The sequence below is a fragment of the Benincasa hispida genome, chromosome 6 (assembly GCF_027475165.1).
Source record: "Benincasa hispida cultivar pf3 chromosome 6, pf3_genome.v1.1, whole genome shotgun sequence".
Taxonomy (NCBI): domain Eukaryota; kingdom Viridiplantae; phylum Streptophyta; class Magnoliopsida; order Cucurbitales; family Cucurbitaceae; genus Benincasa; species Benincasa hispida.
Genome location: NC_143483.1, coordinates 20,223,699 through 20,240,651, shown reverse-complemented (window position 1 = coordinate 20,240,651; position 16,953 = coordinate 20,223,699). Strand labels below are relative to the sequence as shown.

General features: G+C 34.8%; 1 protein-coding gene across 2 annotated transcripts; it reads left to right on the top strand.

Annotated features, from left to right (window-relative positions):
• The first annotated feature begins 2,000 nt into the window (after window positions 1-2,000).
• On the top strand, window positions 2,001-13,960 carry EMB25 (DEAD/DEAH box helicase). 2 transcript variants are annotated; one of them, XR_005482286.2, is made up of 10 exons: window positions 2,001-2,611; window positions 2,710-2,885; window positions 2,971-3,084; window positions 4,343-4,451; window positions 4,532-4,618; window positions 5,901-6,019; window positions 6,856-7,036; window positions 7,141-9,384; window positions 9,522-9,647; window positions 13,087-13,960. XR_005482286.2 is itself a non-coding variant. In XM_039033860.2 (9 exons), the coding sequence occupies exons 1-8, from the start codon at window positions 2,099-2,101 to the stop codon at window positions 9,367-9,369; spliced, it is 3,528 nt and encodes a 1,175-aa protein (XP_038889788.1). In that variant the 5' UTR covers window positions 2,001-2,098; the 3' UTR covers window positions 9,370-9,384; window positions 9,522-9,798. The 2 variants fall into 2 exon arrangements, 1 of the variants encoding a protein (XP_038889788.1); XM_039033860.2 differs by lacking the exon at window positions 13,087-13,960 and having other exon boundaries at window positions 9,522-9,798.
• Window positions 13,961-16,953: the final 2,993 nt, after the last annotated feature.

The following is a 16,953-nucleotide window of genomic DNA, read 5'->3' as shown; positions in this document are numbered from 1 at the left end:
ACTTCTAAATGTATTCTCATAATTAATTTAAATTCGAAAACGATTTTATGTATTTAAATTATATATGAAACGTTTTCTACATTTAATTTAGAAAAACGTTTTTGTTGGATTCTTATAAAATGGTTGTTTTGGTCCACAAGAGTGAAATTTGAGTTTGCATGATATTTCTCTCTACTAAAAATGATTCAATTATGAGCAAAGTTTCCACTTGATTTCAGTCCTTCTTTGACAAGTGCACGCTTGAGAATGGCATTGTGTTAACCTTGGGGAGTAACCGACTTCTGGCGATTTAGCACCGAGGTTGCACCAATTTTGCTTTCAAAGCAGTGGATCTTTCATAGCACAATAATGATTAAGATCCGAAATTGACGACGATTAACAGACAACAATGGTTATAATTGAACTGAACCAACATGAAGAAGGGTGGTTTAGTCCAAAAACTAAAATCGATACACTTCTGGTTTTCTCGATTCAATGATGTTAAAAAACGAGAATCTCGGTTCGGTCCATGGTTTGGCCCAAAACTGGACCAAATTGAATCGTGCACACCCCTACCTCAAACAAATTACCATTTTTAAGCCTCCCCTCCAATGGATCCATCCACTTCCAATCATGAGAGCTTGCTCTAAATCCCAAGGCACGTCCGATTCATCTTGACCTATTGACCTTAGGTTTCTTTTTCTTTAGGTGAAGATTTTTTGGGAAATTTGTACGGATGACCCATTTTCTAAAAAAAATGTCAATTGACCCTTTGCTGACATCATCGTCATACTAGATTACATAAATGCCCTCACTTCTTTGTCTTCTTACCCTTCTACTCGTGTCGATTGTGTCTCAAAATGATCGGTAATGGGGATAGGGTAGGTCATTATGGGGTTTAGAAATCCTGTGAACCTATGATTTTTTTTGTTTTTTTGATTTTTGATGCATTCTGAGGTTGAAGACGAGTAGAAAGAGAGAATGTGAGTGAGATAAGTGAGAGTGAAATCGGCGAGAGCGACACTAGAGAGAGCGAGACTCACGAGAGCGATAGCGGAGAGAGTGAGACAATGTCTAAAGAAAATCTTTCTCTTCGAAAGGGAGAGAGAGCGAGAGAGAGAGAAAGGGAGAGAGAGCGAGAGATTCATGTAATGGGTGTGTGGGACGAGAGATTCATGTAATGGGCAAGAGATTCATGTGTTTTGAGCTCTGTTTTAATTGTTATAGAAAAATTTGATGTATGTTATTGTTTGGAGCAATTTATTAAACTATTTTGCCTCTGCTTGCTGCAATTTGTAATCCCGTTACACATTGTTACATTTAGAATGTAGAAGTTTGGATTTCTAAGTGCCAATTTATTTATCGAGAAATTCAATGTATAAACTTGTTTTATTTGTTATTTCCTTTTATTCAGCTTATAAATTCAATGGATTTCTAAGAGAGCGAGAGAGAGAAAAAAATAGTTAACAAAATGTTTATCTCTCGCTCTCTCTCTTTCTCTCTCTCATTCTCTCTCATTCTCTCTCTCACTCTCTCTCTTTCTCTCTTTCTCTTTCGCTTTCTCTCCCTTTCCAAGAGAAAGTCTCGCTAGTCTCGCTCTCTCTGATATTGCTCTCGCGAGTCTCGCTCTCTCTAGTGTCGCTCTCGCTGGTGTCGCTCTTGCCGATTTCACTCTCACTTATCTCACTCACATTCTCTCTTTCTACTCGTCTTCAACCTCATAACACATTGAAAACAAAACAAAAAATCATAGATTCACAATATTTCTAAACCCCAGAACGACCCACTCTATCCCTATTACTGATCAGTTTAAGACACAACCGACACAAGTAAAAGGGTAAGAAGATAAAGATGTGAGGGTATTTATATAATCTGGTATGACGATGATGTCTATAGAAAGTCAATTGACATTGTTTTTGAAAAATGGATGATTTGATATTTTGGGTAAAAAAAGTGAATCATCTTACAAATTTCCGAGATTTTTGCCGTATTTAAACCTTTACACTGAAAATGAACTATCTATGAAAAAGGATTGTATTTAAACCTTTAATATTTTATCCTTGCGAAAAAAGAAAATCTAAATTATCGAAAGAAGTAGCTAAAGCCGAAGTCTGGAGTCATGGCGTCTCCCGCCATTAACGTTTACTCCATCTCTCCCCAACATCTCTGGCCGCCGTTATCTCATCCTCTCCCGTCGTTCATATGTCCTCACTATTCTTCACCTCCGATTCAGGTCTCCAGGTTTTGCCGCCATAAACCTGTCGCCTTTTACTCTACCTATCCACTTCGATTTCGACCTTCTTTCCCATCTCCGAGGTCCATTCTCTCTCAAAAATCCCAACTCTCCGATGTCGACGAAGACGAGGATGAAGATGAGGATGAAGATGAGGATGAAGATGACGACGACGACGTTGCAGCCGAGGAGTACGACAGCGATGCATTGGGAGGATTCGAGCAGAGCTACGATGAAGTGGAATTGTCGATGGAAGCTACAGAAATCTCCAGTGCGCCCGAGGAGTTCAAATGGCAGAAAGTCGAAAAGCTTCTCGGAGAAGTTAGAGAGTTTGGAGAAGGAATTATCGATGTCGATGAGCTTGCTTCAGTTTATAATTTCCGCATCGACAAGTTTCAGGTAAATTCTACATTTATTTGTAATTTGAAAAATGTTATGACATATCTTCGCGTAGACTTTACCGACTGTACTCTTGAAATTTTATCATCCTTCGTTAGCGGCTAGCCATACAAGCATTCTTGAGAGGATCATCGGTGGTGGTATCGGCACCTACCAGCAGTGGCAAGACTTTGATTGCGGAGGCTGCGGCCGTCGCCACAGTAGCCAGGAAGAGACGATTGTTTTACACGACTCCACTGAAAGCATTGTCGAATCAGAAGTTTCGCGAGTTTCGGTAAACAATTTCAGCATTTTTGCTACTTATTGCAGTTTTTACATCGATTAGTTTCTGTTAAATCAATATCCTTCTATTGTTTCAGTGAGACGTTTGGAGACAGCAACGTTGGGCTTTTAACGGGAGATTCTGCAGTTAATAAAGATGCACCGGTTTTAATCATGACTACAGAAATTTTGCGCAACATGTTGTATCAGAGGTAAGATATCAACGTGTTCTAGTTACGATTGCAAGTTATGCACGAACTTGTCAACGACCTCCAATCAAGTGGCAAAAGCCTAGCATGGGGTTCCGTCAAAGTAGCTCATTTTATCTACGATTTGTTTCCTTTCTTCTTCTTTTAAAATCGCATGGAGAATTTCTTTTAATTACTTATTTTCATGTCAGAAAAGAAGAAAAAAACTAGCCTGAAAAAAGCAGCCCACGACAGCAAAACCAAAGCAGTTACTGGAAGTGACTCCAATTAGTTAGAACTGAAAATTACAGGAAAATTTTGTAGAGTCTAAGGAGGTATTGAAGTGAGACATGCTCTAAACCTCCTTTTTAGATCCCTTTTGTACCTTGAAGATTCTTTTATATTTCTGTAGTATAATGTTCCAGATAATGATAACACCGTCTACCAGTACCAGGGAAGTTCTCTATCACAAAAGGAGGGATGCATGTCCCTTAATGATGTCCCAACAACCTCCGCTAGGTGCCAAACTGACAACAGATCCCATGCAATGTTGTTGAGGTGAGCCCAGGTGCTCACATATGGCGAGAAGCAAGGCGAGGTGTCAACGCCTCGGAGGTATACAAGGCAAGTGGCTTCGATAGGGCGCTTGCCTCATTGTGCCATCTTTCGCCATTTTGTGTCATCACCTACAATGGAAGCTAGCGCCTATTAGAATCACCTTAGTGTTGAATATCTTTCGTGAGACAAATCCTCCTCAAAAATCTTCACTGGAAAGTGGCATCTTCAATGATTTTAAAAACTTGTAGATCCTATCAAGGTACACAAAGGACTCTGTTTACTAGGATATAAGAAAATAGTCTCTTCAACAAATTGTAGGTGTGTAATAAGTTAATAACAATTTTGTCCCTTCTCACAACCAACCCTTCGTCTAAACTAAATCTCTATCCGTGCTTCTAAAAATAAGTCTACAAAGAATGTCTACCTCCACCACATAAAAAAAAAAGCAGACGAAGGAATTCCGTGCTTCCCTCTAGCAGCCAGAATCCTGCCACTAGGCTTATATATACCACAATGGAAAAACAATTTATGACACAATTACAAATTTGTGCTCTCTATTCAATGTCAAAGCCTTTTTCTATAACATTTTATCTAAGAAGTCCCAATCTCTATGGTCCCAAGCCCATTTTAACTAGATCATAATAATTAATAAATAACCTAAAATATTCACTTACTGAATGCGGAAAGTTTTTTTTTTAAAAAATTATTATTTAATTTATTGCAGTGTTGGAATGGCCTCATCTGCAAGTGGACTGTTTCATGTGGATGTGATTGTTTTGGATGAAGTTCATTACCTCAGTGATATTTCTCGGGGCACAGTGTGGGAAGAGATTGTAAGTTTTTGTTACTGGGGATTCTTGTTTGGTCTAACTTAGTAACGCTTGTTCTATTAATCAGATAGTGAATATTTCAGGTTATTTATTGCCCAAAAGAAGTGCAGCTTATTTGTCTCTCTGCAACAGTTGCAAATCCAGATGAGCTGGCTGGCTGGATTGGTCAGGTAGTGTTTTCTATAAGCACCTGAGCCTGTAAAACAACCACAATTGGTGTCTCGTCTTATTAATTTGTATTTATATATCATTATTGTTTTGGCACCTATCTTGGATATCATGTTCAATAGTTGACCTTTTGGATTTCTTCCTTCTAATACAAGGGTCACAGAACTGGAACATCCCTACATTTTTCTCGATCTCCTCATTTTGTGTCACCTCTTCCATGAAAGAAAAGAGATCCTTTGGAAGAATTGTGCTCGGCCTTTTCTATGGTCGATTTGGATGGAACGAAATATATATATATATATATAAGCCTGTAAAACAACCATGATTGGTGTCTCTTTTTATTAATTTGTATTTATATATCATTATTGTTTTGGCACCTGTCTTGGAAATCGTGTTCAATAGTTGACCTTTTGGATTTCTTCCTTCTAATACGAGGGTCATAGAATTGGAACATCCCTACATTTTTCTTAATCTCCTCATTTTGGCTCACCTCTTCCATGAAAGCAAAGAGATCCTTTGGATGAATCTTGTTCGGCCTTTTCTATGGTCATCTTGGATGGAATGAAAACAATAAATTTATACCCTTAAACTTTAGAAATTGTATCAATTGAAACCTCAAACTAATAATTGGATAAATTGAAACCATATACTTTCATAGGTTGATCAATTTAAACCATATGTTAGTGATTTATATCTATTTTCACTTGATTTCATTTATAATCAGATCATGATCACCTAAATAAAATTATTCTTATCCAAATATCCCTCCAGAGTAGCAAAAAGAATTGTTATTTCAAAATAAATTGAAAAAATTGAAAGATGAGTAATTGAAAATCACTCACATTTAATGTAAAACCACTACTATTTATTTCATTCCTTGTATTTCTCTCTAGTTTACACTAATTCTTGCATTTAAAGAAGTTTTAATCACATGTGAAAGTTATTCATTTACGGTTTAATTTAGGGTTTAAATTGATATGATTCTTAGTTTGAGGTTTTAATTGATACAACCTCCAAAATTTAGTGTTTAAATTGAATGTTTTCCATCATAAAAGTACAATCTATACCTACTTAAAATAGTTCAATGGTATGCATATCTATGTTCTGAATATCACATTTGTTTCCTTTTCCTTTTCTGCTGCTTGTTATTCTTGTTTCTTTTCATGTTTCTTGACGATTGCCAGGAGTTTTTTTTTTTCTTTTTTAATTTTTTTAATGTTAAATTTGTTGAAAGTATGTATGCTGTGAATGTTAATCACTTTTTCTTTCTTTTCACTTCTTAAGATTCATGGGAAAACTGAGTTAGTAACATCATCGAAGCGTCCAGTACCATTGACTTGGCATTTCTCTACAAAGACCTCTTTACTTCCTCTCCTTGATGAGAAAGGAGCGCGCATGAATAGGTATTGTTTAATTTCTGTAAAACTTATTGGCATAAATTTGATATTATTTAGCTTAGTGTGGCTTCTTGTTGTGCTATGATAAAAAGATTAACGTTTTTGTGAAGCCTTTATTTATAGGGTTTGATTTTAAAGTAAGTCTCATATTTGTAGTTTCTTTTCCTTATAAAAAAATGTTTGTAGTTATTTTCCTTCTTTGAGAGATCTATTTAGTATCTGAGAAAGTTGTAGCATGGCCTGCTGGTAAATAATAATAATAAAAGACTAAGAGGGAATAGTCATTTTCCATCTAATTTAATGTTCTATGAGTTGCCATAGAAAACAAATATTGTACGGCCAAGCAGTTTTCCCGTAAAAATAGTTGAGTGCGTGCTTCCAAACACTTGCAGATATCAAAAAATAAAAGTTAAAGTTTAGTTTCTTCGCTAAAATAAAAAAAGTAGTAGCTAACAAGTATAAAAAATAATAAAAAATACACATGCAATGATGTAGTAACAATCACTATTTGCTTGCAGCTGATATGTTAATCATATTTAGTATTACTCCTGCCTCCTTTATTCAACTTCATGGTGGAATTCTGGAATAACTTTAAAACTTCATATTTTTTTGGAACAGGCTTTGTGTGTTTATCGTAAATTTTGTTTTTGGTTGGTCCGTTAGTATTATATAACATGTTAATGATAGCTATCTATAACTTCTACTGTAGTTCTTAGTTCTATCAGTGAAATTTTTTTGTTTCCCTTGTGTATTGTGTGCGCGTGTATGAATGGGCCATTTGAAATAATTTACCAGTATACGCTATCTTTTTTCATCTTTTCCCTCTTTCCAAATTGGAGCAGGAAGCTGTCGCTCAATTATCTTCAGCTTCATGCTTCAGGAGCTAAATTGTATAAGGATGATGGATCAAGAAGAAGAAACCCAAAAAGGCGTGGGAATGAGATCAGCTATGACAATATTAGCAGCATGTCTAGACAAGCTACACTTTCAAAGAATGACATAAACTCAATCCGCCGTTCAAATGTATTTGGTGAACCAGCCTCTCTATCTCCCTTCAACTTCTGCAATATTATTATGCTAAACTCAATCAAAGATTGTTTTAACAGGTTGCTTTATTATCATTCCAGGTTCCTCAGGTGATTGATACATTGTGGCAACTTAAGTCAAAAGATATGCTGCCTGCAGTTTGGTTTATATTTAGCAGGAAAGGATGTGATGCTGCTGTTCAGTACATTGAAGGCAGCAACCTCTTAGATGATTGTGAGAGGAGTGAAGTCGAACTTGCATTGAGGAAATTCCGTATTCAATTTCCAGATGCTGTCCGGGAATCAGCAGTGAAAGGACTTCTCCAAGGAGTTGCTGCACATCATGCTGGCTGTCTGCCTCTGTGGAAGTCATTCATTGAAGAGTTGTTTCAGAGGGGACTTGTGAAGGTTGTCTTCGCAACAGAAACATTAGCTGCTGGAATCAACATGCCAGCTAGGACAGCAGTTATTGCATCCCTGAGCAAAAGAAGCAATAATGGTCGTACCCAGTTAAGCCCAAATGAACTGCTTCAAATGGCAGGGCGTGCTGGACGTCGAGGCATTGATAAAAAAGGTCATGTTGTGCTTCTTCAAACTCCATATGAAGGTGCTGAAGAGTGCTGCAAGCTCCTGTTTGCTGGCATTGAACCACTTGTTTCTCAGTTCACAGCTTCATATGGAATGGTACTGAATCTTCTCGCTGGTGCAAAGGTTACTCATACAAGCGAAATGGATGAGACGAAAGCTTTCCAAGCTGGGCGAACACTAGAAGAAGCTAGGAAGTTGGTTGAGCAAAGTTTTGGAAACTATGTTGGGAGCAACGTCATGCTTGCAGCAAAGGAAGAGCTTGTTAAAATAGAAAAAGAGATTGAAATGCTCAACTTAGAAATAACTGATGAAGCTATTGATAGAAAAAGCAGGAAGTTCTTGTCAGATGTGGCATATAACGAGATAGCACAGCTGCAGGAGGAACTACGATCAGAGAAACGTCACAGGACGGAACTGCGAAAAGAGATGGAAGCACAAAGAGTTTTTGCCCTCAATTCTCTGTTACGAAATTTAGGAGATGGACAGTTACCCTTTTTGTGTTTGCAATACAAAGATTCTGAAGGAGTCCAACATTCAATTCCTGCAGTTCTCCTTGGAAACATGGACTCATCAAAACTTGTTAACATGTTTCCTGCTGATAATTCTTTGAATGGTACAGAATCTAATCTTGGTATCAACCTGGAGCCAGGTGCTGAATCATCTTATTATGTGGCTCTAGGTTCAGATAATTCTTGGTATCTATTTACTGAGAAATGGATCAAAACTGTTTATAAAACTGGATTTCCTAATGTTGCTTTAACCAAAGGCGATGCTTTACCTCGGGAGATTATGAGGAGTCTTCTTGATAAAGAGGGAATGAAATGGGAGAAGCTTGCTGATTCTGAGCTTGGCAGTTTAGCATGTATGGAAGGATCTCTGGAAACATGGTCATGGAGTTTAAACGTGCCAGTTCTGAATAGTCTTTCCGAAAATGACGAACTCTTGCAAATGTCTCAGTCGTACATGGAATCTTTAGAAAGGTACAAGGAGCAAAGAAATAAGGTTGCACGATTGAAGAAAAAGATCGGTAGAACAGAAGGATTCAGAGAGTACAAGAAGATTTTAGATATGGCCAGTATTATAGAGGACAAGATTAGGCAATTGAAGACTAGATATAAACGGCTAAGTAATCGAATTCAGCAAATCGAACCATCAGGATGGAAGGAGTTTTTGCAGATCAGCAATGTGATACATGAAATCAGAGCACTGGATATAAATACTCATGTAATGTTTCCACTTGGAGAAACTGCAGCCGCTATCCGAGGTGAAAATGAGCTGTGGATTGCCATGGTTCTAAGAAACAAATTCTTAGTACAGCTAAAGCCTACAGAGCTTGCTGGTGTTTGTGCAAGTTTAGTTTCTGAGGGCATCAAAGTGCGCCCCGGAAGAAATAACAGTTACATATTCGAACCATCAAGAACGGTAATCAATATGATCAATTTCCTAGAAGAGCAGAGAAATTCTCTTGAAGAGTTTCAAGAAAAGCATGGAGTGAACATATCATGCTGTTTGGACAGCCAATTTTCAGGAATGGTTGAGGCTTGGGCCTCTGGTTTGACTTGGAGAGAAATGATGATGGATTGTGCAATGGATGAGGGAGATCTGGCACGCCTCTTGCGACGAACAATCGACTTGTTGGCTCAAATTCCAAAATTGCCTGATATTGATCCATCTTTGCAAAGCAATGCATCAACTGCTTCTAATGTCATGAATCGTCCACCCATAAGCGAATTGGCTGGATAACCTTGTCTGAAAACGGTAAGCTTAACTTCTTTGACACCAAAATATTGTAGGTTCATGATCAAGTGGGTTATCCTGTAAGATTAATCAAGCTGTGCGTAATCTAGCCTAGACATTTACGTATGGTTTGTTTCTAATAACTTTTCCCTGTATAGATGAATCTGTCTATTCTTCCTGCTGCATTTTGGCAAGCCAAATTAACAGTGATGGGACATGTTCTTACGAGGTCGTTTAGCTGTTGGCTCAAAGTGAGCAAAGCACATCTAAGAAGCTGCTTTAAGGTGCGAATACCTCGTTTGTATTCGATTTCTTGTCACTTGAAAAAATCATTTGTAAAATGATAGCATAGTATTAATAGATATTTTGAACCAATTTTTTCTAGTTAAATTACGATTTGCCATATATATATATATATATATATTTTATAGGAAATCGAATCAACGAGTTTTGGAATTAACTTGTGTTTTATCTATTAAATTTAAGTTAATACTCGGATTGATAACTTACTGTGAAGTTAAACTTTTGCTTATTACTCATAGGTTATATTTTTAATTTTATTTTTGATTTTTTTGCAGTTATTTAATTAAAATTCCTACGTTTGAAACTACTTTTTTTTTTTTAATTGAAATAACTCATTCTATGAAGACAGTGATCTGATTACTCAAGTCAAGGAATAAATGACTAATAGATCAAGGGTTCAATTCATGTTGGTCATCTATTTAGGAATTAATTTTCTATGAGATTTTTTGACACCAAAATGTTGTAGGGTTAGACGGGTTGTCCTGTGAGATTAATCGAGGTACACATCAATTGGTTTAGACATTTATGGATATCAAAAAGAAAAAAAAAACATTAAACTTTTTTTTCCTTCGACACAGTGGTAAGAAAGCAAGGAGCATTCAATTTACAAGAGATGACAACTAACCAAAAAAAGAGAGAGAGAGAGAGAGAGAGAGAGAGAGAGAGAGAGAGAGATTGAGTATTAATTAGATGTCCATTGATACTCATTCTCTCCATAGGCCTCACTTCTACTTGATTCGATCGATGTAGTTTTGAGACTCCAACTATCAATTCTAATTTTAGAATTTTAAACTTGTTGGTTACTCCATTGTAACTCTATAAATATAGATTGTGTAAAGTTTTGGAAAGACAACCCTAAGAATTCAGAATAAGAATTGCTCTATACTTTACTAGATAAACATCTCTTTTGTGTTGTTATTCTTGTTAGTGTTCTTTTTTTTACATGTTATTAGCAAAAAATTTTACTCTTTTTGTTGAGCTAATCGTAAGGTTTGTTTTATACTCATTATTTGTGACAAATGTCTTTTATATGTTTTATATACAGTGTATATGTATAATATACCTAAAATATATAATATGTATTGAACGTTGATGACATATAGTTTATATATGATTTATAAACGACCAACATGTTAATTGTTATTTTACATGCTATGATCTGTAAGTATTATTTGTTCGTGATGATACTATGTTTATATAAATCTTTTCTTTCAAGACCGTTTGAATTAACTTTAATTGTTTATGATTAATCTAATTTTACATTTTGGGCTTGATATATATATATAAATATTTCAAATGCTCCTATTTTATTTCCTTGTTCTCATGAATTGTTTGATAGATTTAAGGCGTTACGTCGAAATTTTATTTTATGTGCTAATGTTACTGTTAACTAAGTTTCTTTCAATGAATTGTTTAGTTATCTTTTTTATATTTTCGAGTTATTTATTGGCAAAGTTTGAAAAATGTATATGATGTGTTTTGATATATGCAATGGTTAAATGCTCTATGATGTCTTCAAGAATGAATTGTTTTGCCTAATTAAATCCAAGTATAAATCTAACTAGGCGCTTGGTGAGTCCAAGGTCGAATACAGGGATTGCTTGCTATTGATCTGATGACACTATATTTTTTTTTTTTATCTTGATGCTAATTTGTTGTTAAATAAAGACGATAGTTTATGTTCCTAAGTGTTGAAATGAAAGATGATGAATGCGTTGGAAATTACAATCGTAACGGAAGAAGCTTATGCAATGCGAGGGAGTTTTCCAAGAGATGAATTAGGGTTGAGGCACATAATCACTAACATTCCCTAAGTAAATGCACAAACCAAGCGTTCAAACAAATTGCTTGCAAATCATAACTACACTTCTCATTGTATTTAGCCACATTGTTCTATTTTTAGGATGCATGCGATGAGCTTTTAATGTAAGAGATATTTCTTTATTTGTAAAGGTAATCTCTTCTTAGACAAATAGCTTACAAAGCATTCATAAAACATGTTGAACACATGATCAGACTTTACTTAGTTTATGTTAGTTGCAATGAGTCTTAACCCATATAGAAATTAGTTACTCATGGATAAAGATGAAGAGATAGATGAATAATAAAATGTGAATACATTCATATTGATCAAATGAGTTTTTCAATATTTTACACAAAATGAACAACTGTAGTAAAAAGAAGATATCGAGATAGAGATAGAAAGTCAAGTCATAGGTGACTATTTCTTGCTCTTTCCGGCTCTCTAAACAACTGCTTCTTGAGGATTGTGTTGAAGATGATAGCTTCCCTTATGCTCCAAGAGAGCTCTTTCACTCAAGGTTTTATGAAGGCCCAAAAGAAATATGTGAAGTAAAGATTTTTGCAGAGTTTTTCCAACGTTTCCTTACTCTCTTTTGCACGAAAATCTTGTGGGATATTTATAGGTGTCACGAGGTAACTTTTCCATTTCTCACTAATCATTATTCTGACGACATGCATTAAATTCCATACCTTGACGCACCATCTACTTCATGTCAGAAGTTCATTGGTTCTGTCGTGAACCTTTCTTGTTAGCTACCAACTTGGTCTTTGATTTGACTTTCACCGCCTATGCGTCATGTCATCTTCCCTTTCTTCTATTGCATGAGTTTGTGCGTCTCCAGCTATGCGGTGTTAATGTTGGTGTTAGAAATTTTCTCCACGATGAACTGTTGATCACGTGACAGGATTTCTGCATTGCAAAAAGCACACTTTTATAACTTTTAAGGGTTACGAAATGTTGTACACATGCAATCACATAATATAATGCAATCATGACTTTCTTACCAATTATGTCGCATTGTCCATGATTTTTTTTAATTGTTTTAGACAAAAGAGGCAAAATAACTTGTATTTCTACAAGTAATCAGTGTACTAGTAATTAATCTTCCAATTTTGATTAGATTCACTTGAAGTTTCATAAATCAATAAATGCCCGTTTTGAAAATGAAGCGCATGAAGCTGCATGATTTTATATCAATGATTGCTCCGTTTAATTATAACACAAGTGATTGCATGATTTTTAGTCAATAAATGATTGATTTTTAATCATGAGTACAAACTAATCTGATCGCTTGTGCCCATCTGTAAGAAAGCTCCCAATACAATACTACACTTAATTTGGAAGTGCAAACTATATCAAGAGCTGTGAAGACACTTCTTTAATCCTAATGTCTCTAATGTTTCATCAAGGAATACTGGATGCAAAGTTAAATAACTTGAATTCTGCTTGTTCTTCCTTTGGGGATGCCTTCAAGAGGTTGTGACAATCTTATGGAAGGCCAAAGTCCCTCCCAAGGCTACCATTTTCTGTTGGAAAATTATTCATGACATCTTTTCAACCAAAACCAATCTTGTTAAGAAAGGTGTCATGATTGACCTAATGTGTGCGTTTTGCAGGAATCATATGGAAATTGTAGTCTACCTGATGTGCATTGTCAGGTTTCCAAGGAGATCCTCTTTATCATGGTAGGGCTTCGTGGAATTATCAAGATTATTAGCACTGGATCTATGACCGTATCTCCTCCATGGAATAAGATAAAGTAGTGATCATTGTCTGGAAAATTTGATAGGCAAGGAAAAAGATGTTCCAGATCCCGCTGGTAGATCCTAAGTCCATTTGTGAGTTGATTAGCCAGCATATGCAGAAGAGAAGCAGTATTGTGGTGGGGTCCGATGAGAAAGATACGTTGGTGATCGTCCACATTCACTACTCTTACTGTAGGTTGGCAGCTACCTTAGGAGACATTTTGGAAGGTGAACACTAATGCTACTTGGAGCCTGTTTCTAATGGGGGAGACCTAGGGTGAGTGCTTCGAGATCATCTAGGTCATGTCTGATTTGTGGGATCATAGTTCATTCCTAAATGTGGTGAGGTTAAGACATTTGAAGTGATGATAATTTGTTTGGGCATGGAGAGCATTTACCAAATTCTTCACTCGAACCTCTTGGTTGAATTTGCTTAGAGGTGATCAACTTGCTAAATAACACTTAAGATGATATCACAGAGGTCTCTTAGTTTATCAAGGAGGCAAATACTTGGGGATGTGTTTTGGATGTTATCTCTTTCTTTCATTTTCGTCAATGCCAAAATGTTCTAGCGTATTCTCTTGCGTTTAAAGCTTTAGAGAAGCGTAAGTCTTCCATTCTTGCTATTCTTTACACCGAGTGGTTTTCTATACTTATTTTGTTGGGCTTTATGCCCTAAAACTCGTAGATAGTGAATGTAATTAAATGACCGTCATTAATAAATAATTACTAATATTTTTATCAATGTTATTGATGTTTTATTAATTTTGTCTTATTAATCCTAAAATTCAATAAACTAGCATCCTAGGTTGTCTTTTGAGTCTTGAACTATCATATAGGGATCAATGTTCAAGATACAGCCTAAAGAGTCTATAGTATAGGGATAAAGTGGGTACCTTATCCTGGTAACACTATGGATATAGACCACTTTGTATTTCATCCAAATGCAGTGATCCAACGCGTTCATGTATGAGACACACGAGTGGGGGTATCCTATGCAATGAGTTTGCACAAGATCGAATAGCGAAATAACTAGTAGATGTAACTCCGTTGACTAGTTAGGTTTCTATTTCAATAAGATAACCTACGTAACTTAGTCTTACTTCTGAGTATATTATGAACTCCTGTTCACGAAGGATTGTCCCCTGATTTGTATGGGTAAGAGTGGCCAGTTCACGGACTCAATATGCCTACCGATTTGGGGATAAGACCGAGTGGGTAGTTGGGAACATAATCATACAAGATGGATTTCACTCCTTCCGACTTCTGGGTAAGTAGATGAGTGTTCCTTTAAGTGGTGTTTCCGGGACTTGAATAGAGAGCCCTACCCTCCTACTGGTCCAAGAGACATTTTTATTTAATGGTTGGACCATAAATAGGTTGTTCATTAAAGAAGCACTGGTACTTAAGGATGTAGAGGTAACTCAGGAGTAAAACGATAATTTGATCCAGGTGGTATTACGAACACTCGTGAAGGACTAACTTCCTGTTATTAATTTATATCTGTGGACACAGAAACATATCTGTAGTGAGAAGAGTGCAGCTGTGGGTATTTATTGAAGTGTATCCACAGTTAACCAATATTGATTAATTTGGTTAATGAGTTTAGCCAATTAATCTTACATCATTGGAGCTTCTGATCTACAAGTCCATTAGGTCCCATTCCTAGCTTGTAAAGGGTATTGAGGTAATTTGTCATTAAATTAAATTTGAAATGTCAAATTCAGAATTGTGAATTTTTCAATGTATTTTGATACATTTTAATATAAAGTTTAATTTTAGGCTTTATTATTAATTTTGGATATGATTTAAAATTAATAAAGAGATAACAAAATATTTGAAAGGAGTTCAAATATTAATTTAATATGAATAAGATTCATATTGAAAACTATAGATTAAAAATAATGTGCATTAGATGTGCATTAAAACTATAGATTAAACGAGAAAAATGTTTTTTAATATGATTCAAATGGGAAATTAAACTAAATATGTAATACTTAATTAGATGATTAATTAGTTGAAGAATTAATTAATTAAATTAAATTAAATTTTGAATTTAATTAAATTGATTAAATCAAAACTATAGGTTAAATTTAATGTACATTAGATGCACATCAAAATTATAGGTTATGTGAGAGGAAGTCATTTAAATATGATTTAAATGATCATTTAATTAAATATGATTTAATTAATAAATTTAATTTAATTTAATTTAATTTAAACAAATTAACTCTCCGTTAGGAAAGTTACGAGAAAACGTGGAATCAATACTACATTTTTCTCTCTCTCACCATCTCGGTTTTGTTTTGCAGAGGAGGAGAAGGCTCTCAAGCTTAAAGAAATTGTTTTGTGATATTCCCATATCCCATAAGAGAGAATCTCACATTTCTCTATTACCTCAATTCCCTACAAGAACATGGAGATTTCCAAGTGGTGGTGCCTAATTCCAATTCAACAGAATAATTTTACAAAATTGTCAAAAGGTTTGCATGATAGGGTTTCTTCCACGTTATAATTAGTCTTTTTGGGAATAACATGCTTAATCATTATTACCTTTTATTCTAATGCAAAATTTTTTTGATTTTAAATGCTATTTTTTTTATAAAAAAAACGAAATGATTATGTGTTTTGGCTTCAGTTGTGCCTTAGTTTTCTACCCTTCAATTAGTATCATAGCCAAATAGTATTATCAATTTGGTCATTAATTTTTTTTTTCATTGATTTGGTGGAATTTACTACATTATGAATGTTATGGTTTGCAATTGAAAATTTTCTACAATATTTGGTCTTAGATTTACAATTTTGATATGATCAATGTAAAGACCTATGTGTTTTTTGGACATTATTGTTGTAAATCGTTTCTCTGTAAGTATGGGTCTAAAATTAGGGTTCTTGTGAATGAAGATTGAGACCAATTTGGCCAAAAAATCACAATTCAATATTCGCACAATTCTGTAGAGAATTAGAGTTAGCAAAGCAGGTTCAGTTGGTAATCCGATTCGGTTGGGTTGGCTTGGTTTGCAAGTTGGTGATTCGGTTCAGGTTGATCTAGTCTACTTCTAGAGCGGCAGGAGAAATTTTAGGATAAAATTAGCTAAATTAGTGTAATTTACTGCTTTATTTTATCTTAGGGGCTAAAATTGCAGGTTCATTTGTTATTTAAATGTTTTATGGATGTCATTTAAATAAATCTTACCTTAGGTTAAGCATGTTCGTGCATTTTTTGTATATTATAAGTGTTATAATGTATGATTTGAAATGCATGATTTATAATTTCAAGGTTTATTTAATGTATGTGATATGTTAAATATATGAAATTGGATAAGCATGTTGCATGACATTAATTATAAAATATAATTAGTTCTATTTATTAATGTATATGAATATGCTTGGCTGATTTTCATAATATTATATAAGTGTTATATTTAATTGAAAATCAATATGCATCGAGCATGACACATCCAAAACTTAATATAATGGTTATATTAAAGTAATGAAATACATGTAATATGGTTTATTTTTTTAGTTAGAATTTAAGATTGTTAATTAATTAAAATCATAGTGAGCATGTTATAGGACTAATCCTTAAAATTTGTAATAATTATAAAAATTAATGATTAGCAACCATTAACCTATAACAAAGAGATGCACGCAAACATAGGATCTTAGGAAAAATATATTAATTTTAAATGGTTTAAAATTAATTAGACCTAAGATCACATTTGTAATTAGATTAGA